Source organism: Vigna angularis, chromosome 8 (assembly GCF_016808095.1).
Source record: "Vigna angularis cultivar LongXiaoDou No.4 chromosome 8, ASM1680809v1, whole genome shotgun sequence".
In the NCBI taxonomy this organism is placed as follows: Eukaryota; Viridiplantae; Streptophyta; class Magnoliopsida; order Fabales; family Fabaceae; genus Vigna; species Vigna angularis.
In genome coordinates, this window is record NC_068977.1 from 27,194,340 (window position 1) to 27,213,762 (window position 19,423).

The 19,423-nt window shown below is 34.6% G+C and overlaps 1 protein-coding gene across 1 annotated transcript; it reads left to right on the top strand.

The window, feature by feature from the left end:
• Window positions 1–9,635: 9,635 nt before the first annotated feature.
• LOC128193661 (DEAD-box ATP-dependent RNA helicase 39-like) lies at window positions 9,636–10,836 on the top strand. Its single transcript, XM_052867691.1, has 3 exons — window positions 9,636–9,838; window positions 9,937–9,985; window positions 10,371–10,836. The coding sequence occupies exons 1-3, from the start codon at window positions 9,815–9,817 to the stop codon at window positions 10,754–10,756; spliced, it is 459 nt and encodes a 152-aa protein (XP_052723651.1). The 5' UTR covers window positions 9,636–9,814; the 3' UTR covers window positions 10,757–10,836.
• The last annotated feature ends 8,587 nt before the right edge of the window (window positions 10,837–19,423 follow it).

A 19,423-nucleotide genomic window follows, 5' to 3' on the forward strand; every position in this document is an offset into this window, starting at 1 on the left:
CATACAAGAGAGTAGTGGGATAAAAGGCAAATTAATGTTAAACAAGGTAGAAAATCTCTTATCCATGATTGGAGTGAATTAAAAGATTTCATGAGAAGAACTTATCTTCCTCCTTCATTTGAGAGAAACCAAGAGGTTATGAGGGAACTCATTAAAGAGGGCAAGTCATTTATTAAAAATTTAAGTGGGTTTACTCGTAGGGAAAATGAGTTTAGACAAAAATTTCTGATACTCTTGGATGAGACCAGTAAAAGAAAAATTGAAAGAGCACATAAGAAATTACAAGAAAGAATAGAAAGGTAAGAAGAAAAGAGAGAAACAGAAGAGCTTGAGAGAAGAGAAGAAGAAAGAAGAGAACAAGAGAGAAGAGAAGAGGAAGAAAGAAGGAAAGAAAAAACAAGAAGAAAATAAGAGAAAAGAAGAGAGCAAAGGATAGAGAAGAAGAAGAAAGGAGAGAAAAAGAAAAGAAAAGAGAAGAACAAAAAAGAATAGAAAAGAAAGAATGTGAAAGAAGAGAAAAAGAAATGAAAGAAAAGAAGAAAGTGCAATTAAAGGCAACAACTCTTCCAACAATTACAATAGAACCAAGACTTTTAAGGGGAGATTTTCTATCCTTCAACTTATCTCCAATTATTTTTAAGTTTTCAAAATTCTACTTTTCTTTCAAAGAAATTGTCACTCCATCTTTTAAAATGTTACAACTTTCAAAATGTGGCAATTCACTTGAGTTATTGTTACCTTTGTGGTTACAACTTACTCAAGACAAAAATAAAATTTTAGAAGAAGTAAGACATCTTAATATTAAGAAGCCTTCTTCCAAACCTATTTGTCTATATATTTTGTTGAGTCAAATAAATCTAATTAGAGATATGTTTTATGTTTATTATAGATTAACATTTAATCCAGGAAAGATTATTTTGAAGCCAATAAAATTAAGTCCTCATAATATAGACGAACCATCATATTTAAGGATAAATCCTTTTTAATGGGCTGATGAGTTGGACCTAAGCCCACCAATTAATCAAAATCCAATTATTAGAAGAATAACAAATAAGGCTTCACAATGACCTTGAAAATAACCTAACATCTCTTTGCACACTTACGCTGTGTTCGTTTGGGGTGAATTCACTGTTCACGCGAATAAGCGAGGATGGATTTTGAAAAATCGCGTTGTTCTTTTTAGTGGATTTGCTACGATTTGCTGAGATGGAAAGGAGACGATTTGCGAGATTACAAGGTCGAAGTCCTCTCGCTAATATGCGAGGATTTGCGATGATTTATGACAGAAAGTCTGATGTGCCCCTACGACAAATTATAATTCCAATGCTTCCATGAACCGAAATAACGTTATTCGATTCTAATTTTACTTAACCGATTCTAAGGAAATGAAATAAGTAAAAAATAAACACATGCTGAAGTATTCCGAAAGAGTAACCAGCTGTGGAGGAGAGGTAATCTTTTCCGTTTTGATGTGGTTGTTGCTGGTAGAAGCATGGTGATTTAGTTGAGGAGGAAGACAAAGGAGTAAGAACGTTGATGATGATGATGAGGGACTGGATGAAGGTGACCAAACGTGGAAGCAGGGGCTGAAGAAGTGAGGTTGATAACGGCTGTACATTCGGAAAGAAGAAGAGGGTATCCGGTTGGAGCTTTGTGAAGGAGTTGCAGACGTTTTCGGTTACAAGTTTGCTATTCCGGTTATCTTCTCCAACAACCTATTCGATTACACGGAGTCGTAACCGGTTACAGCTTCTCTATAAACTTCGTTTAATGGCGTATTCGGTTACACGTTATTGTAACCAATTCGAGCTTGTCCAAGACCGCGTATTCGGTTACACTATGGTGTCTTCGATTCTAGTGTTTGAAGACGGCCCCAGCTCTGCAACCACCGGCCGGAACTCCAAGTGAGTTTCTTCAATTTGCATTTATAAATTATTATAGTGTAATTGCATATGGGTAAATGAATTAGCATGTAGTATCCCGAAAAATGAGTTCTTGTACTGGTTTATTACATGACCCAAATATTTTCTTATATGGGTTTACCTCTAATCTATTCTATTATAAGATAATTTAAAACAATGCAATGCTAATAGTTTGTAACAGTTATTTTGGGGGATTCTTTCTTCAGAGTTCACTTGCATTCAAGTTAGGATCCAAGATTCCAGTATGGGAGCTTCTTTTGTTGAATGCAATATGATGTGTTATAAATTTAAGAAATATGGATTTTGAGTGTTGGAATCAGACTTTGTTTTTGGTGATCATTTTTAACTCCGCAAAAATGATACCATTGATTAGAATACTGATAGAAGAGAAAGAAATGAGAAGGATGTCTTGTGGTGGATGTTCTCTCCTTTTCTGCCTCATAATATTCTGAAAAGAAATTAGAACTTGTTTTCAAGTTTCAAGTTGTGAAAATGCATGTTCTTTGTCTTTGAGGGATGTCTCTCTTCCTAAATAACTCCTAAGGCAAAAAAGGGAAATGAGGAATTATTATTCTGTTACTTGAGAAAACAGAAATTTTAGTCACTTTTGTTAAAAATTTTGATTCAAACAGTTTGTGCTTCCAATTAACAAATATAACATTCAAAAATAACATTTTATATTCCTTTTACAATTAAGGGCATTTTGGTAATTTTTAATTTCTATCAATTAAATTAATTTTTAAAATCTATCAATCAATCAAATCCTGCATTAATTCTCACAAACTTTACCCTCAATCCAATCCGCTGCTTCTTTCTCTCCTATGGCTAGAACGTAACCTTTGAGGAAAGGGCGGGTGAGGTGATGCGAAAGAGAGAAGGTGCGAGAGGAAGGAAAAACGCATGGAGGAAGTTGTGAAGTGATCGAGGGGCAAGGTTAGGGATGGAGAAGACTGTTAAGGTTAGGGTTTGAGGGAAGGACATGTTTGGTTACACTCTGCTCTGTTGCTAGAATCTGTCTTTCATGCGGCCGACAAAAGATGAATTCAAACAAAATATCACTTTTCATATTCTATCTTTCAAATATTAAAAATTAATAAAATTTTATATGAACTTATATTTAGGAAAATATAATGCTAACTTAATACTTTACTCATTTTAAGCTTAATATATATATATATATATATATTTATTTATTTATTTATTTTCGGATGAGTTATATTTGTTAGAAAGAAAATGTAGGATATAATTTTCTATTTTAGATATATTAAATGATTTTAAGACAATTCCTTGAGGTTGAAATGAGTTTCTTTGCCCCGTTGGTGGATGGGCTTAGGTAGTGTCTAGGGTTAGAGGAAAAGGTTATAAACCTGTTTTTGGCGGGAGACTTTGATTCACATCTTCTGCCGTAAGAAAACAAACCCTAGCTTCATTCTTTTTGGAGAGGAACCGAGAGGGAGATCGAGCAAGAGACGGGGAGCATCACACGAAGCCGTGAGAGGAAGCGTGATCACCAGTTCTCTACACTAAAAACCGTGAGGAACCAGGTAAGGGAAATGGTTAAGAATTTATCATATATGTATAGGGTTTTGGGTTGTTATGTTCTTGTAGCATGTTATACTTGATGTTGTTATTGGTGGTAAGTTATGTATATGTTGTGTTGCTATTTATGATGAGTTTGGTGTGACTCATGGGACTTGTAGCCTTAGCTTCCTTCTAGGTTTTGAGGGTAGTAACGGTGCTATGTGGAAGTCTCGGTGGAAGAAGAGTTGATCCTGGAGTGGAATGGGGATTAGGTTTATAATGTTGGTTGAGAGGAGGAACTTAAGGGAGCCAAGGGATGGGGGAAGTGTTTAGTGTGCGTAGGGTTGTGTGTGTGCGTAGGTACAAAGATGTGAACATACTTGTAGAGAAGAAAATTATTGTCAATGGGACCCGTGATGCTAATAAAGTGGTGACAATGATTAGCAATCTCACCTCACACTTTAGCATCCCACATTTCAATTCACACTATTTCTCCATATGCAAAAGCTTAAATGAATTCTATGAAAATCCTCTCAACAAGTACAGGGCTATCTTTGTACACGAGTTCTTCAACACTCCTTGGAAAATAGCATCTACTACAGTTGCCATTGTACTACTTTTGATCACGTCTCTCTCTTTGTTCAATCATCTCACTATTCTATTTTAGGGTAAGAAATCATGATCTATCAGCACTTAACTACTGTTATGAAATGAGATGCAACTGATAAAAATTTCTCTATTAAATGTGCAGGTAATTAAAGAGAGGATTCATCAAATAAGCAACAAGGAAATCAGGTAGTGAAGAAAGTATTTTGATGATTGTGTCAGGAAAACTTTGTAATGTTATTTTTCTTTCAATGAAGATTCAACTTCTTTTTTAATTTTTCTATTTGATGTTAGCTTTAACTATTTTTTATTCACAAGTAACTTTGTTGCGAGCTCTTAGATTACTAAAAAAATTAACTTGTAAATAATCTCTTCTTCTAACGTAAGTATTTAAATATTATATAACTATTTTCATTACATCATGTTGGTGAAACCATAAACTTTTTCTACAACAAAGACGGATGAATTTTTTTCCGAAGGATCTTAATACATACATACTTCCTTCCTTAACAATTCGAGTCCGTATAACCTCCTTGAGTAATCATGGATGGAGAGAGCTAATGTATCCTGTAACTTGGATAACCAAATTAATGTAATATTGTAACTTGAAAACCAAATTAATGTATCTCCTTGAAAGTGTGAACACATAAGTAGTAGTAGATATTTTTTTATCCAAGATCATTTACAAATGAAGTAATTCTTTGAAAAATTCAAATCCTCCTATCTTTTTCGGCTCAATGAATTTTCATCCCTAATATCGTTGGTTCTAAGTAATTCGTATCAACCTTTTTAGCGGACTGTACCTTTAAGTTTTAAATTTAAGCTTTTTTATCACCATGTTATTCACATACAATAAGATGATAAAATAATTTTTATCATACCTATTATACTAGGTACAATTGTTTGAACTCAGTCTGTGAATAAGAAATTAAATTGTTTACAACAACACTTTGGTGCCAGCTTTAGGTTGTACAAAAATTTGGTCAACCTTTGAATCAAGTTTTCTTGCTCTTTAAATATATCTATTCTTAAAGTTCTCTATGAGAAAAAATAATTTACACATCTAATTTCTCAATATGTAAACCAAATACAACACACGTGACAAAACAACTCTGATTATTGTTATCAATATAACAATTAGCAAAAATATATCATTGAAGTCAATGTCTTCTTCTAAGCATATCCCTTTACTACCAATATATCACAATATCATCCCACTTTATGGTTGTTAGCTCATTTGATCTTATAGACTCATTTGCAACCTCTTGAGAATTTTCCATGTCTTACATCTATAAGAAGCCTTTATTTCTTCTGTTTAGTCGTCATGCACAAATAAGCATTTGAACCATTTAGTTTCTAGAAAATTTGAAAATTCTCCTTCAACATTTAGAAGATAATACAAAGTGAAAAATGTGAAATATATTTTAGCAATGAGGCTTACAATAAATATGATACAATACATTTACTTCACTCCTATTTTTATGCTAAAACTTTCAATGATCATAAGACAACAATACCCTCTGGTTTTGGGACTCTGAATAACTGCTAAACTAACCAAGAAAATTTTACTCATCGTGTAACAATAAATACTTCTTAACACTTCCTCAACTTTTTATAAATAAACCCACTTGACTAAAGGCATATCAAAACTTTACATGATTCTTGCAAAAGTTGTGATGGGTTTTGTTTCAGTATATAAGTGAGTAGGGTCGAAAGACACACCTTTCTGTTATTACCTTCTCTTCTTTCTTGTGTCTAAATCGTTTGCTCCAACTTCTTCAAGTCTAAGCCGAGCGGTGTGTACCTGCTAAAGACACTTCGACGCTCAAGTCAAATTTTACTCAATGAACTTAATTCACAATTAAATGTCAAAACTCAATTAAGCTAACCTTACCTCTGTAGCTTACCCCTATATTTATAGGTATCTCGTGGACCTTAAATTGATGTTGGCCCAATACACTAATGTTTGCGTTGGCCCAATTACAGTCCAACACTCACAGGCCCACTTCACCTCCTTACCTTATAATTTAATGTATAAACCGATCAGTCTTGAATATACGTAGAAAATCGTTCGACTACTATGTCGTGTCTGTCGTCGACGATGACTTATTACGTAACTTACCAATCGGATCCTACAATATACCATACACATGCCCCCCCCCCAAGTCCGAGCCAATCATGATTGACGATAAGACTAATAATTATCACAAGCATTGAACCTGGCTCGAGGCATAACCCCATAACCTTTACTTTTGTTGCCATGTAAAAAATTTACATGTTCCTGCATCCATGAAAACTACAATGACAAAAATTGTGTACCGTTGGATCAAGATTTTACACCATTGGATGGGTATTTTTATTTCCCGCGCTTTGGGAAGTTGCAGCGTCTTGCAAACAAGTCCATTGGATCAACCTTCATTCTACAATCCCTAAGTTCTGATGATATCGACAATGCTTCTTTCCGTCAACATTTCTAGGTGTAGGCTTCTTCTTGATCGGGGGAAGGAGCTCAACACCGAGGGCCTCTTCGAGAATTCTTTCCCTGGGTGCATTGAGAGCGGTATAATGATTAAACTTGGGTGTTCGAGAAAAGTCCTTAGGGCGAGGACTCCCACCTTTTTCATTATTGTCGAACCGTCGCTTATCGCCCCCCGTAGAGGCCTCTTGTTGTTGCTTCTTCCGAGAAATTCGCATATCTTCAATACAGATAAATTTCGCAGCTCTCTCTTGGAGTTCATCTATGGTTATAGGCGGTCCAGCACATGGACTATCTGCGAATGATCCAGTTTTTAGACATGAAGACAACTTGTTGATGATGAAGGTTTGATTGACATCCTTCACTTGTCGCGTTGTCTCATTATACCTCTTCATGAAAGCTTTCAAGGTTTCTCCCTTCTCTTGCCTAATAGTAACTAACGCTACATGCGTTAATTCTTGTACTCGGTTAGAAGCATACTATCATACAAAAAGAGACTCCACAGTAGTGAAGCAGTCCATTATGTTTAGAGGAGGGTATTGTACCAGGCTAATGCCTCCCCCTTAAGCGACAACGAAAAAGCCCTGCACATAACAAGATCACTGGACGAGTAAAACACCATTGCATTAACAACCGTTCTGAGATGATCATTCGAATCTGTGGAGCCATCATACTTGTCCAATGCAGGAGGATGTTTCTCCAGCATAGGTTCTTCCATAATAGTTGCCGTGAAGAGCAGCAAACCAACTGACCGTACGATTTGCAGATGTATTGGTGAAGGTATGGCCATACTGTTTGCTACCCTTCCTTGCCGACCGTCTGGATTGACGGGGTTGGATGTCGGCTGATTGCGACTTACCCCCTGGCTGGCCACACTTGGACCCTCCCCACGATCGGGATCCCTTTGGGCCTTGGAGCTACGGACGCCGAATGCTGAGCGGACTACTCATGACAAGCAACTACATGCTCCGCCCGTAGTGCTGCAATCTCCTCCTCATGCTTCCTCTACACCTCCAACAACTGTGCTTGCATATCTTTTATCAATTCCCTTGTACTTTGCTGCTCCTCCATGTTTCTTATGGTTACCATTGGCTTTCTTCGGCTATTCTCGGGCCCCAAGGTGGGCATCAAAATGTTTCAGTATATAAGTGATAGGGTCGAAAGACACACCTCTGTTATCACCTTTTCTTCTTTCTTGCATCTAAATCACTTGCTCCAACTTCTTCAAGTCCAAGCCGAGCAGACACCACTCTTTACCCAAAAACCTTAATGCAATCGATTAATGGGTCTTTCACCTTTATATACTACCTTACTTTCTCATTTCTATCTAATGTGGGACTTAGACTCACACTTTGTTAAACTAATCTCACACACGAAAAATATTTTTCCCTGAAGTATACTGCGCTACATTCATTGATTGAAATAAAAGCTATTAATATAGCCACTTACAAGACGTCAAATAAAAAATAAAACCAACCCCTAAACAGAAAAGCCAAAATATCTTCCTAATAATCTGACTTTTAAAATAACAACTCTGCTACCTGGTTGCTACACTGCAATCGAACCTAGAAAAAAAAAACCACCTACTTCCTGCAAAAATAAAATTTATAGCAAAATTACAAATAAATCCTTTTTTTAATTTAAGTTTATTTAACAAAACTCTCCTAAAAACTTACATTTTTTTCTTCTTCCATTCTGATCAACTTTCTTAATTCCTGAAACGATGCTGGCAACTTTAAATTCTTCATCTTCTGCAGCTATCAACAAACATACTACATGTACCTCATTAGTGGAATTATAAATATCATTTAGACTCTGAAATTTTGGTCTTATAGGATCGTCTTCTTCTTCATTATGTTAAAAAAATGGTTAAATAAACTTAAATTTAAAAAAAGGTTAAAAGTGTAATTTTTTATTGTGTTAGTTTTAGGGGATGAGGATATTTTTCCGTTGTTTAGTTTTTATATTTTTGTACATAACAGTTTTTATTCTGTTTTGTGTGACTATTTTAATGGCCTTATTCAATTAATGAAAGGTAGCGCATTATACTTCAGATAAAAATATTTTTCGTGCGCGAGATTAGTTTAATAAAGTGGTATCAGAGTTTTATGCTCTGAGTACCTAGAGAGAAAAGAGAGAGAGAAAAGAGTCAAACACCGTGAGGAGAAAAGTGAGTGCTTGAGTTTTTTTTTTTGTGAGAGATGACAAAGGTAGTCAACAGAATGAGTGTGGCACAATTGTTGGAAAAGACCAATTACGACAATTGGTATTTGCAGATGAAGGTTCTTCTTGGATCCCAGGATGTATGGGACATAGTGGAGGACGGGTACAATAAACCCGCGGATGATGAGAATCAGACATTGAACCAGACTGTTACACTGAAAAAGACACGAGTGAAAGACAGATCGACTTCATACTTTTTGTATAATGTAGTGGATGAATCTAGATTCGAGAAAATAGATAATGCAAAGTCAACAAAAGAAGCATGTAAAATTTTGAAGGTGGCATACAAAGGAGACCCACTATTGGGTCTATCAAAGAGGAGGTTCACGGGAGAGACACAAACACCAATGACATCTGAGTCGAACTATATAAGGGAATGACAACACTCTTTACCCCTATATCTATAGGTATCTCGTGGACTTTAAATTGATGTTGGCCCAATAACATAGATATTTCATGAACCTTAAATTGATGTTGGTCCAATCCACTAATGTTCAAGTTGACCCAATTACAGCTCAATACTCAGAGGTCCACTTCACCTGCTTACCTTATAATTTAATGAATAAATCAATCAGTCTTGAATATAAATAGAAAACTATTCAGTTATTATGTCGTGTCTGTCCGGCAATGACTTATTGCGTAGCTTACCGATCGGATCCTACATTATACCATACAGGTTTCAAATACAATGACATACAGGTTTCAAATACAATGACATAATGTCATTAGAGAAGATGGGCACTGCTTAGACAAATCATTTACGAGATAGTACTAAACAGCTAGAGTGATTAATGACCAAAGAAAATAGAGAAAGAATGGGCCAAACAATAAATGGAATTTGTGTACGATAAAATTGCACATTGTAGCTTTTGAGCCTATGATTTCAATTGAACCAGTGCTTCTCTGATGCTCTATTTCTTGTCATTCCTACTTATTTATGAAGCTTTTCTCTTGAATTTAGGGTTGAAAATCTCAAGAAGTTTAAGAGTGACGGTGATGATTGTCCTACGTTGGTTGTACGGACGTGGCTGCTAGGGGTCTAGACTTTGATGTAGATCATGTTGTGATGTTTGACTTCCCCTTGAATTATGTGAGCATCATATCTATTAATTTATTTAGTGGCATATGAGATCAGAGTACCTTCTTTCTGCCTTCCCCTTTTGATATTCTTTTTCCTTTCTATTTTAGATTGACTACCTTCATCGCACAGGTAGAATTGCTCGTATGGGTGCAAAAGGTAACAAATTCTTATATAATTTAATTTAATCAGTTTATCTCAATCGATAATCCTGATCTTTGTTGTACAAGCAAATTTTTTGCCTTAGTATTTGTAAATTGGAAGCTGCAGATAATGTTCTGAGTCACCAAATCTTATAGTTGAAATTGCTTACAAACTAAAAGATAAAATTGATTACTTTGTATTTGATTTTAAAAACCTGCATGCAGCATTTCTAACTGCTGTAAAAAATTGGTCATTATATACAGAAGCAAAGAAAGGAAGAAAAAGATCTTGATGTGTATCATATTGGGTTTCTTCTATTTTGTACATTAGACATTGCATTATGAGTGTTACAAATATGTAGCTATAGTTGGAAGATCGAAAATGCTCTTTTCTCATGCAGGGAAGGTAACAAGTTTAGTTGCTAAAAGGGACTTGGACTTGGCCAGCAAAATAAAGGAAGCAATAAGGAACAATGAGAGTTTGGAGGCTATCACAAAAGAAAGTGTTCGAAGGGACACTACAAGGACCCAAATCACAGAGCAGAAGGGAAAGGATAGAAAAATGGTTCAAGTTTCAAAAGTCAAGGGCAAATTTGGTAGTCATTCCAGATCTGGAAATAATGGATCAGGTATAAAATCTGGCAAAGCTTCACTAGTCAAATCTATGAAAAAAGGGATTAACGTTTCAAAATCTGGGAAATCTTCTAGGGCAAGTAGCACCATTAGAAAAGGTTCTTCAGATAAGAGGCAAAGATCCATGAAAAATAGTTATCAGAATTTTCTTTAGGTTAAGGTTTAATTTTAGTACCATGTGTTAGACTTGGTTGTTGATGCCTTTGAAATTTTGATTTAAATGAGAATTTTGTCTTTTAAATAAAATAATTATAGTACAATGTTCTTTAATTAACCCTAGCTTAGTGTAGTGAGGTAAAGGTTTAGTTTATATGTTTTATGTGATATGTAAATTAATTGAATAAAATTTAATATTTGTAGAATGGAAAATTAAGAAATAAGCGATACTGAATTACTTAAATAGAAATAATTTGTGGTGTGTGGGTAAGGGTTCGAACACTCCGTAGGACACCCCTTAGATTTTATTATTTTTTTTTTATTATTATTTTTAGGTGGTCAGTAAAGCCTAAAAAGGAGCTGCAATAATTGAAAGAGGGGGAGGGGATCTTAAGGTCACGGGAGCCAAATCAAGCCGAGGATTCTTGTTCCTCTTTCCCTTTATCTTATTCTCTATTTTCATTTTTATTCTTCCTTGCCTAGAAGCCATCAAACCCTAGGAATCCATTGTGCAGTGAGGCGTGAGAGGAAGCAATTATGTCCGGAGAGAAACATTTTAGAAACTGAAAAGTAAATATAATGTTTGCTGGAAAAGGGGAAGGATTTAGGCCCGAATCGATTTTTTCAATTCAATTTTTGTAAAAAATATGAAGTTGTTCCTATAGGAATATGTGTAGGCGAAGAGATTTACCTTTCCGTAATTCTGAGACTTTTATTTCAACCGTATGACGTTCAGATCGAAGGAAGTACTTGCAAAAGGCATTCTGACGTTCAAGTTAAGTGTTACTCAATGAACTGTTTATCATAATTCAGTATTTGGGATTTAGTGAAAACATAAATATCTAATTGATATCTTATTATTATGTTGTTGAACTACTAGCCCAATATCTTTAGCGCTGGCCCATGATGGCCCAACAGTAATAAAACCTTGGGTGTTGCTCCCTCCACCTCCACAGCCTTCTCCCTCCACCTCCCCTTTACTATTTTGCCCCTTCCTTCATCTTTTTTTTACTATTTTGCCCCTCAGTAAAATTTTATTTTTAAAATTATTGTTTTTTAATTTTACTCATTTATCACATATTTCACTGATAACCTACGTAGTTCCTTGTATGAGTAAAATATTTTTCTGCAAAACTTGGTGATCGTGAAAAGAATTATCAAGCAATCTTCCTCTTGTTCTCGGTGCAGTACGTGGTGCAGTGCGTTTGTGGTGTAGTGTCCTTGTCGTGGTTCCTCTCCAGATACGTAGTCATAATCCTTCCAATAATCCTAAACCCTAAACCCTAAACCCTTCCCATAATGCTTCCAATAATCCTTTTAATATGCAAGCCTATAATCCTTCCCATGAGCCGCCAATAGTAAAATAAAAACGAAACGTAAAGGAACACTGCCTGGACGGATGACATCCTTCAACGGATGTCAACATCCGTTTAAGGCGAAACGGATGTCGACATCCATTTTGCCTTAAACGGATGTTGACATCCGTTGAAGGATGTCATCCGTCCAGGCAGTGTTCCTTTTACGTTTCGTTTTTATTTTATTTAGGATTTATTTTATTTACAGTAGTTTATATTTAACGTTTCGGCCTTTCGCGGACACTGTTGAAACGCGACAAGCACCAAGGCAGAAAGCACCGAAAACAAACCTGGACCACGCCGCACGCCGCAGATCCGCTCCTCTCCCAGCTGAACGGCCTCCACCGCACCAAGGCACCAACGGCTCAACGACTGCTCCACAAACGCTCTTCCGGAAAATGAAGAAGAAAGAAATGGAGAAATAGAAGTGAAAGGTTGATGAGGCTTGACGGAAGAGAAGAGAAAAAGCTTGACGGAAGATAGAAAGGTAAACGAAAATGAAAGAGAGGAAGAGGTGCAGAGGGAAGTAAATCAAAGGTTTTAAATAAATTAAAATATTAAAATAATAAAAGTAAAATCAGAGGATATAATTGGTATTTTAGAAAATTGGGGAGGTGGAGGAAGAGACGTGTGAGGGTAGAGGGAGTAACACCCTAAAACCTTTTACATTGGTTGACTTTCGCTTGTCGTGTTAGGTAGACCGAGTGGTCCCAAATGTTGCCGTTTGGTTTATGTAATGTACCCTATAGAAGTTATCTTGATTTAAAATTTTAATTATGAAAACAATATTATTTTTTATAATGAAGAATTATTTTTTTCTACATTTTATTATTGAGAATATTATATATATATATATATATATATATATATATATATATATATAATTGATTTATATATAATTGATTTGGAGACATAAAAGATATGAGAAGGAAAACAAACTGATTATTTTTTACCACACGTATTTGGTTCTCCTATGTAATGTATGACTGTCAAGAAAAAAAACAAACATAAAGTCTAGAAATAATATATTCTTAACCTATTGTGACAATGTGAAGGAGTATCATCTATGAGATCTCATTGTCCATAAATTGTTGCTAGTAAGAATGCACTTTTTGTAGAAAATGAACTAGACAAATGACAACTTTAAGAAGTACAAAACCATATTACAAATAGTGGAAAAGTGTTTAAATGATTATTTCATGTCAAAATAGGAGATGAAGAACAAGAGCCAAATGAAATCAATAATGGAGAACTTTGACTATCAACTTAAGATGAATTTGAACCATCTTAGTACTCAATATATGTAAATCCATGATGTGTATTACCTCTTTTTCATGGGTTGAATTTCTTTAAAGTAAGAAGATGCCCTTAATTTGAAATAAATTACCTACCTTCTAAACTTGCCCAGTTCAAATCAACATTAGATATACCTTTTCAATTTACATATCTCCTCATTTTAAAGCTTAGAGTCAAATTCAACCATTACAGTGTGCCTATTTATGATCAACTTAATTTTGTGCCATAACAAAATAAAGAGGAAGAAGTAAAGAAGCATTTCAACATAGCACATAACCTTTGTGTTGCTGGTATCTCACTATAAATAAGCCTTTTAACAATGGTGGGAAAGCAACATTTTTGAGTCAATGAAAGAGCTTATACAAAAATATTTCAAAGGATTTCTAAATTGAAATCAACTATATGTGGGAGATTTTGTCATCACACTCAAAATGTTAGAAGAAAAATTCGAAGTATAACAATTTTTTTTTGTAATTAAAGATTACTTACAAAATGTGAATATGATAACTAATTTTAATCCTCCAAAACATAATGTACACTTTGAGCTTCCTTTGTGTAATGTATAGTATTATATAAATCATGGCATATATATAAGGTTTTTCATGCATATGCATACAATACTTGGGACATTTTAATCTGTACTTCCATGTCACGACTTGTACTTGAATATAATTTATACAATTGAAAGAAAGTGGGTTAAAATTGGTTTATATTCTTGCATGATGAAGCATTTCAAGACCTCTAGTAAGTATTTTAAGAAATTCAAATCCTCCTATATTTTTTGTTGAAGTGCATTTATATTCCTAAAGTCTTGCTGGTTCTAAACCCTTTGTATATTAGGCTTCCTAAATGTTAAAGATTCTAAAGACGGTGAAAATAGGTTTTTTTACCATGATTTTCAAATCGTTGTTGAAATGTTCGTTGTTAAAAGTGTGAAAAAAACAACTATGGTTGTTTAAAGTGTCATTAAAAGTGTTGAAAAATCAATGACAGCTTGTATCCATGTCATGTTTCAAAAGGACTTTTATTCTTTACTACCTATGTAGGAAATGTATTATGTTATAACATAATTATATTTGCAGCTTTAAACATTTTTGACGAATTCTTTTCATGTAACATACATGGAATTTTAATTTGATGTTTCGAACCTTTAATGTTTTTATGTAAATACATTTCTCGTTGTTAAGAAAAACGATATGAAAAACACCGTTAGCAATATTTGCGGGATTTTTTGAAAAATTGTCGTTACTTACAAGAGTTTCTCAGAAAATCGTCGCAAAAACATAGATAATGGGACACGATCCGTTTAAAATCCCAAGAAAAGTCATCGGTGTAGTGAACCCCTAACATAACCAATGCAGTTCATCTAAAAAAATCATAATCCGCAAAAAAGGATCCCAATTAGTGTTCATAGTTATTAGTAGCTCATTCTTTCATATCAAGAAAGGTGGAAGAAGGCAGCGTGCACTTAGGGTTCAACTTTGTTGGAAAAATTGGACACTCCAAGGGGAAGATGGTGGGGTGGTCGAGGAAGTTGGTGGTGAGGGGATGGTGATGGAAAGTGTACATTTGGAAAAAGAAACAACATTAGATCAAGATTAATTAATGTAAAAGATCAAGACTGAAACATCTTATCTATGTAATTCGTTCAAAGTAATTTATTTTTAAAAATGTTAATTAATTTCATATTTTATAAAACATTAAAAATTTCAATACAACACGACCATATAGTATCATCATTTTTTTATTCCATGATGAGAGCTTACAATGGTACAAAACTTATCCACGATCGAGCATTAACACTAATAAAGGCATCACTGTTCATTGGGTTAAATATATCCTCATCCTTGTCAATATTACCAATTTTCTAGGCATTGGGATAATGCCTCTTCTAATTTATCATATAACTCCAAATTGTACTACATGTTGAGTAAATGCACATATGATGGCGTAAGGGGCTTCAGACACAAAGCATTCCCCAAGTACATGATAAATTCCGGTCAACACCCACTCTCAAAGCACCATTACATCTAGGCATCAATTTCATAAATTTCAAAATCAACATTTTCAATATCGAATAATTTACCCTGTTCTCTCAATACTGCATTCCCTTCCTTTTTATTTACTAAAACCATTTGATGCAAACATAAAATAGCAAATTGGTAATGAATTGAATTTATAGGCTCCAAGTGAACATAAAATAGCAAATTGGTTATGAATTGAATTTATATGCTCCATTGATATAAAATATCAACAACTTGAATTCCTTAGATGTATGTGTCGAAATGTTTCACACATATAAATTACACCCATCAAGTTTAATGCGTATGGCTGGAACGTAACCTATCATGTGGTATTCAAAGCCTAGGTTCCAGCAAATCGTTCTAGCTAAGTGTTTCTTCATCCATTTCATTCTGTCCAATCTGATTTTTGCTTGTCTTCTTGGTTCTGTTATCACTGTTCCATTGCTAATCTGATTCCAGTAGGTTTTGTGTTTGATTGATTCTCTTGTGCCAGCCTTTCTTTGATGGTGTTTTATTATTTTAATCGGTCAAATCTGGGTTTGAGTCATTTTTATTTTTGTAATCCATTATGTTTTGTCATTTAGTCATGTTAATTGCTTATTTGTCTTCAATTCTGGTTTGAAACCGTGTTTTTGCTTCATCTGCATAATCTGAAGAGAATGTTCATTATTTGCACACCAAATGAGCCATGACAAACTCAATGTGAGCTCGGGTGCATGATCTGTGACATTGGATTCAGTTTTAAATTATGGTGCAGTAATATATTGTGATGTGTTCATTTGCAAAATAATTGTGATTTGAATCTGTGATATAGTGTCAAAAGATATAGTACTTGATGCATTCCATATAAGCAGTAGCATCATTGGAAAACTCTAATTGCATCAATTTTGCAATTGACCGATCTACACATCCATTGCTTGAGTCATTTACTGTTTTCAAATCTGATTCAGTACATATATCATTATTGAACATCTTCAAGTTTATTCTAGTGTCTTCATCAAGTTTTAATTGTTGTTTTTGAATCCATTACAGTGTCCAAAAGTCATTTGAACCTTTGCACCGAAATTTGGTGGTTGAGTTGCTTAATTTGATTCATAAAAGGGGATGGGTAAGTCAAATTTTGGTATTATGCATTTCTGCATCGATCAAATTTCTATACAAGGAATTTTGTTTTGATGTATTAAACTTGGTTATACAAAAAAAAAATTGAGTTTTAACAGTCCTGCACATTTTGACCATTCCAACCACCAATTTAAGTACTTATTTCTAATACAAGTTACTTTGTCATTTGCTAACTGTTTGATATGAATGATGCATCTGTAATTGTGTTTAGTTTGGCAGCAAAAGCTTGGTTTAATTGAGATAGAAAGAAATTACAATGCAAAATCAATAATAGAATTCATTTTAAAAAGCTGACCAAACCAGTGCCATTCTTACTTAAAATCTGATGCATCAGTAAGTGAAAGCTCTTTCAGACATTTTCACAAACAACCTTTCTAATTTTGAATTGAACTTGATTTTGATGTACATGCGACTTGTATCAGTTTTCTTGATTTCTGAATCTACTCTAGAGCATTTCCTAGGATCCTTTTGAGTACCTCCATTCTTGGAATCCATTTAATTGCTTACTTTTAATTGTTGGCTTTTTTGCACCGCAACCGAGATCGCGACGGGACAATGGGTAAATATTTTAGGAGTCACCACAATAATTTATTCTGGAAAATCTATGGAAAAATAAGGCATGGTCTACGAAAACTAGATTTTAAGTTCGGGAATCGGTTACGCATATGACAGGTATTAGCACCCTACTGCGCCTGCCCAAAAGCAATACCTTTAATTAAATGTATAAAGTTGACGTGGTTTATCAAAATATTTAATTTTCCTTTAAAATGATTATATAAAGAAACTAATAAAAAAAAATATATTTTTTGTTTTATGAACCGACAAGGATTGACCTTGTTTCTATGTATATCCATTTAAAATGGAAAATCAGGGATCACATAGTTCTTTATCTAGAAAAATGTTTGTGAATTTGTTTAAAAATTAAGTTTAATCATTTAGAACATCCTATTTCTGTAGGGTTTTCTCAATTAGGTCCTCGTATTGTAAAATCTCTTAATTAGGTCCCTGAATGTGAAAAATTGGATCAATTTAGGGCTTGCCGTTAATTTGGATGGACGGCGTTAAAAAATGTTATGCGTGGCAGAGTGACATTACCAAGTTTTATTGACGTGACACACATTGGTCGCTGAGCTGGCTTTCTTTTATTTACATATTTAAAAAACTTCAATGAAAATCAAAACGCAACGTTTTTATTTCATTGTGTTCTGTTCGTCTTACAGAGGGAGGCAATGTTTTCCTTTCTCTCCTCTACTCTAGTTCGTCCTGCAAGGAGAAGAGGGCTTTTGCGTTTCGTGTTGGGACAAATGGCGGTGACGATGACAACATGGAGAGAGCGCGACCCGACAGCGTCTTCATATTCTCCGGGTAGATCGTGATGGCGCGTTGTTCGTTCCTTTCTTTCACACAGGGAAGGAGAGACGAGTTTCAAGGGGCTTAAGCACGACGTTTCGCGACGCGAGGATCTCGCCCTCCAGCGTCTTCGCGACGAAGGGAGAACGTGTTTGGGCTCGAGATCTGGGGGTTGCTTTTGCTTTCTTTTCTGTAGATTGGAACGTGAATTGGAGTTCTTCTTTTGCAACATTGGGGTTAAGGTTTCTGAAATTGTGAATTTGGGGTTTTGGATCCTACGATTTAGGGTTTTGTCTGTTCTATGATTTTGGGGGTTTCAAATTGGAATCTGAGTTTAATTTATGGGTATTTCTTGTATTCTTGATGTTTCGTTTTGGGTTCTTCCTTTCTGCATTATTTTTTTTTGCGTTGAGGGTCCTTTCTTGCTGTTATGGGTTCCCGTGGTGGTGGATGGTTGTTCCGGGTTCTCGCGGTGGTTGATGATGGCTGTGCGAGTGACGCTAATGGGTGCGGCCATGCCACGGGTGTTGCGTTTTTTTTTTTGCAACGTTGCGTTTTGATTTCATTCATGTTTTTTAAATATGTAAATAAAAGAAAGCCAACTCACTGACCAATGTGTGCCACGTTAGTAAAACTTAGTAATATCACCCTACCACGCACAACATTTTTTAACGTCGTCCACCCAAATTAACGCCAAGCCCTAAATTGATCCAATTTTTCACATTTAGAGACCTAATTGAGAGATTTTATAGTACGATGACCTAATTGAGAAAACCCTACAGAAATAAGGATGTTCTAAATGATTAAACCTAAAAATTATTATGGATTGATTTAGATTTTTGAAAAGTGAACCGACAAAGATTGACCTTGGTCCTACGTATTTTCATTTATGATGGAAAATCAGGGATCACGTAGTTCTCGTAAAAAAAAGGTTTAGTTTAATAAAATTAACATTTTTTGGTTTTAAATATTTTGTATTTTTTTATTTTAAGAATGGTGGAAAAAGAAAGAAACCGGCCATAGGCCGACACGTGCCCCTTTATTTTATGATTTTTAAAAAACGTTATATGTGTGTAGTAAAAAATAATACCTTTTAGAAAAAAACTTCAAAGTACAATAAAAAAGAGAAAAAGAATGGTGTAGATGTGACATACCTTTTTAGCTTTCGGTACTCCCCTAGTTCTTCCTTGGTGGTTGCCGTTGACAGAATCCTTATGTGTGAGAACTTATTTCCCTCTATACTCTATTTCTCTCTTTCTATTTCTAGTATTTTTTTCATGTCTCTCTTTATTATTTTTTTTCCCATTCTTCTCTTCTATGACCGGATGCGTATATATACAAACACCTTGTAATATTATGGTAATCTTGCTTTAAGTGTTAATTAATTGATAATGAACAAAAAAGGAAAAGAAATGGTCATATTACGGTAATTTTGCCTTAATTGTGAATTAATTCACAATGAACAAAAAAGTGAAAGAAATGGTCTTGGTTGCAAGAAAAACAAATCAAATAATATTC

Bases quoted from the DNA above. Each gene is read 5' to 3' on its own strand.
- LOC128193661 (XM_052867691.1), top strand. From the start codon at position 9,815: ATGTTTGACTTCCCCTTGAATTAT. The intron at 9,839-9,936 runs GTGAGCATCATA...TTTCTATTTTAG, and splicing joins TTGACTTCCCCTTGAATTAT to ATTGACTACCTTCATCGCAC. The intron at 9,986-10,370 runs GTAACAAATTCT...TTTCTCATGCAG, and splicing joins TGCTCGTATGGGTGCAAAAG to GGAAGGTAACAAGTTTAGTT.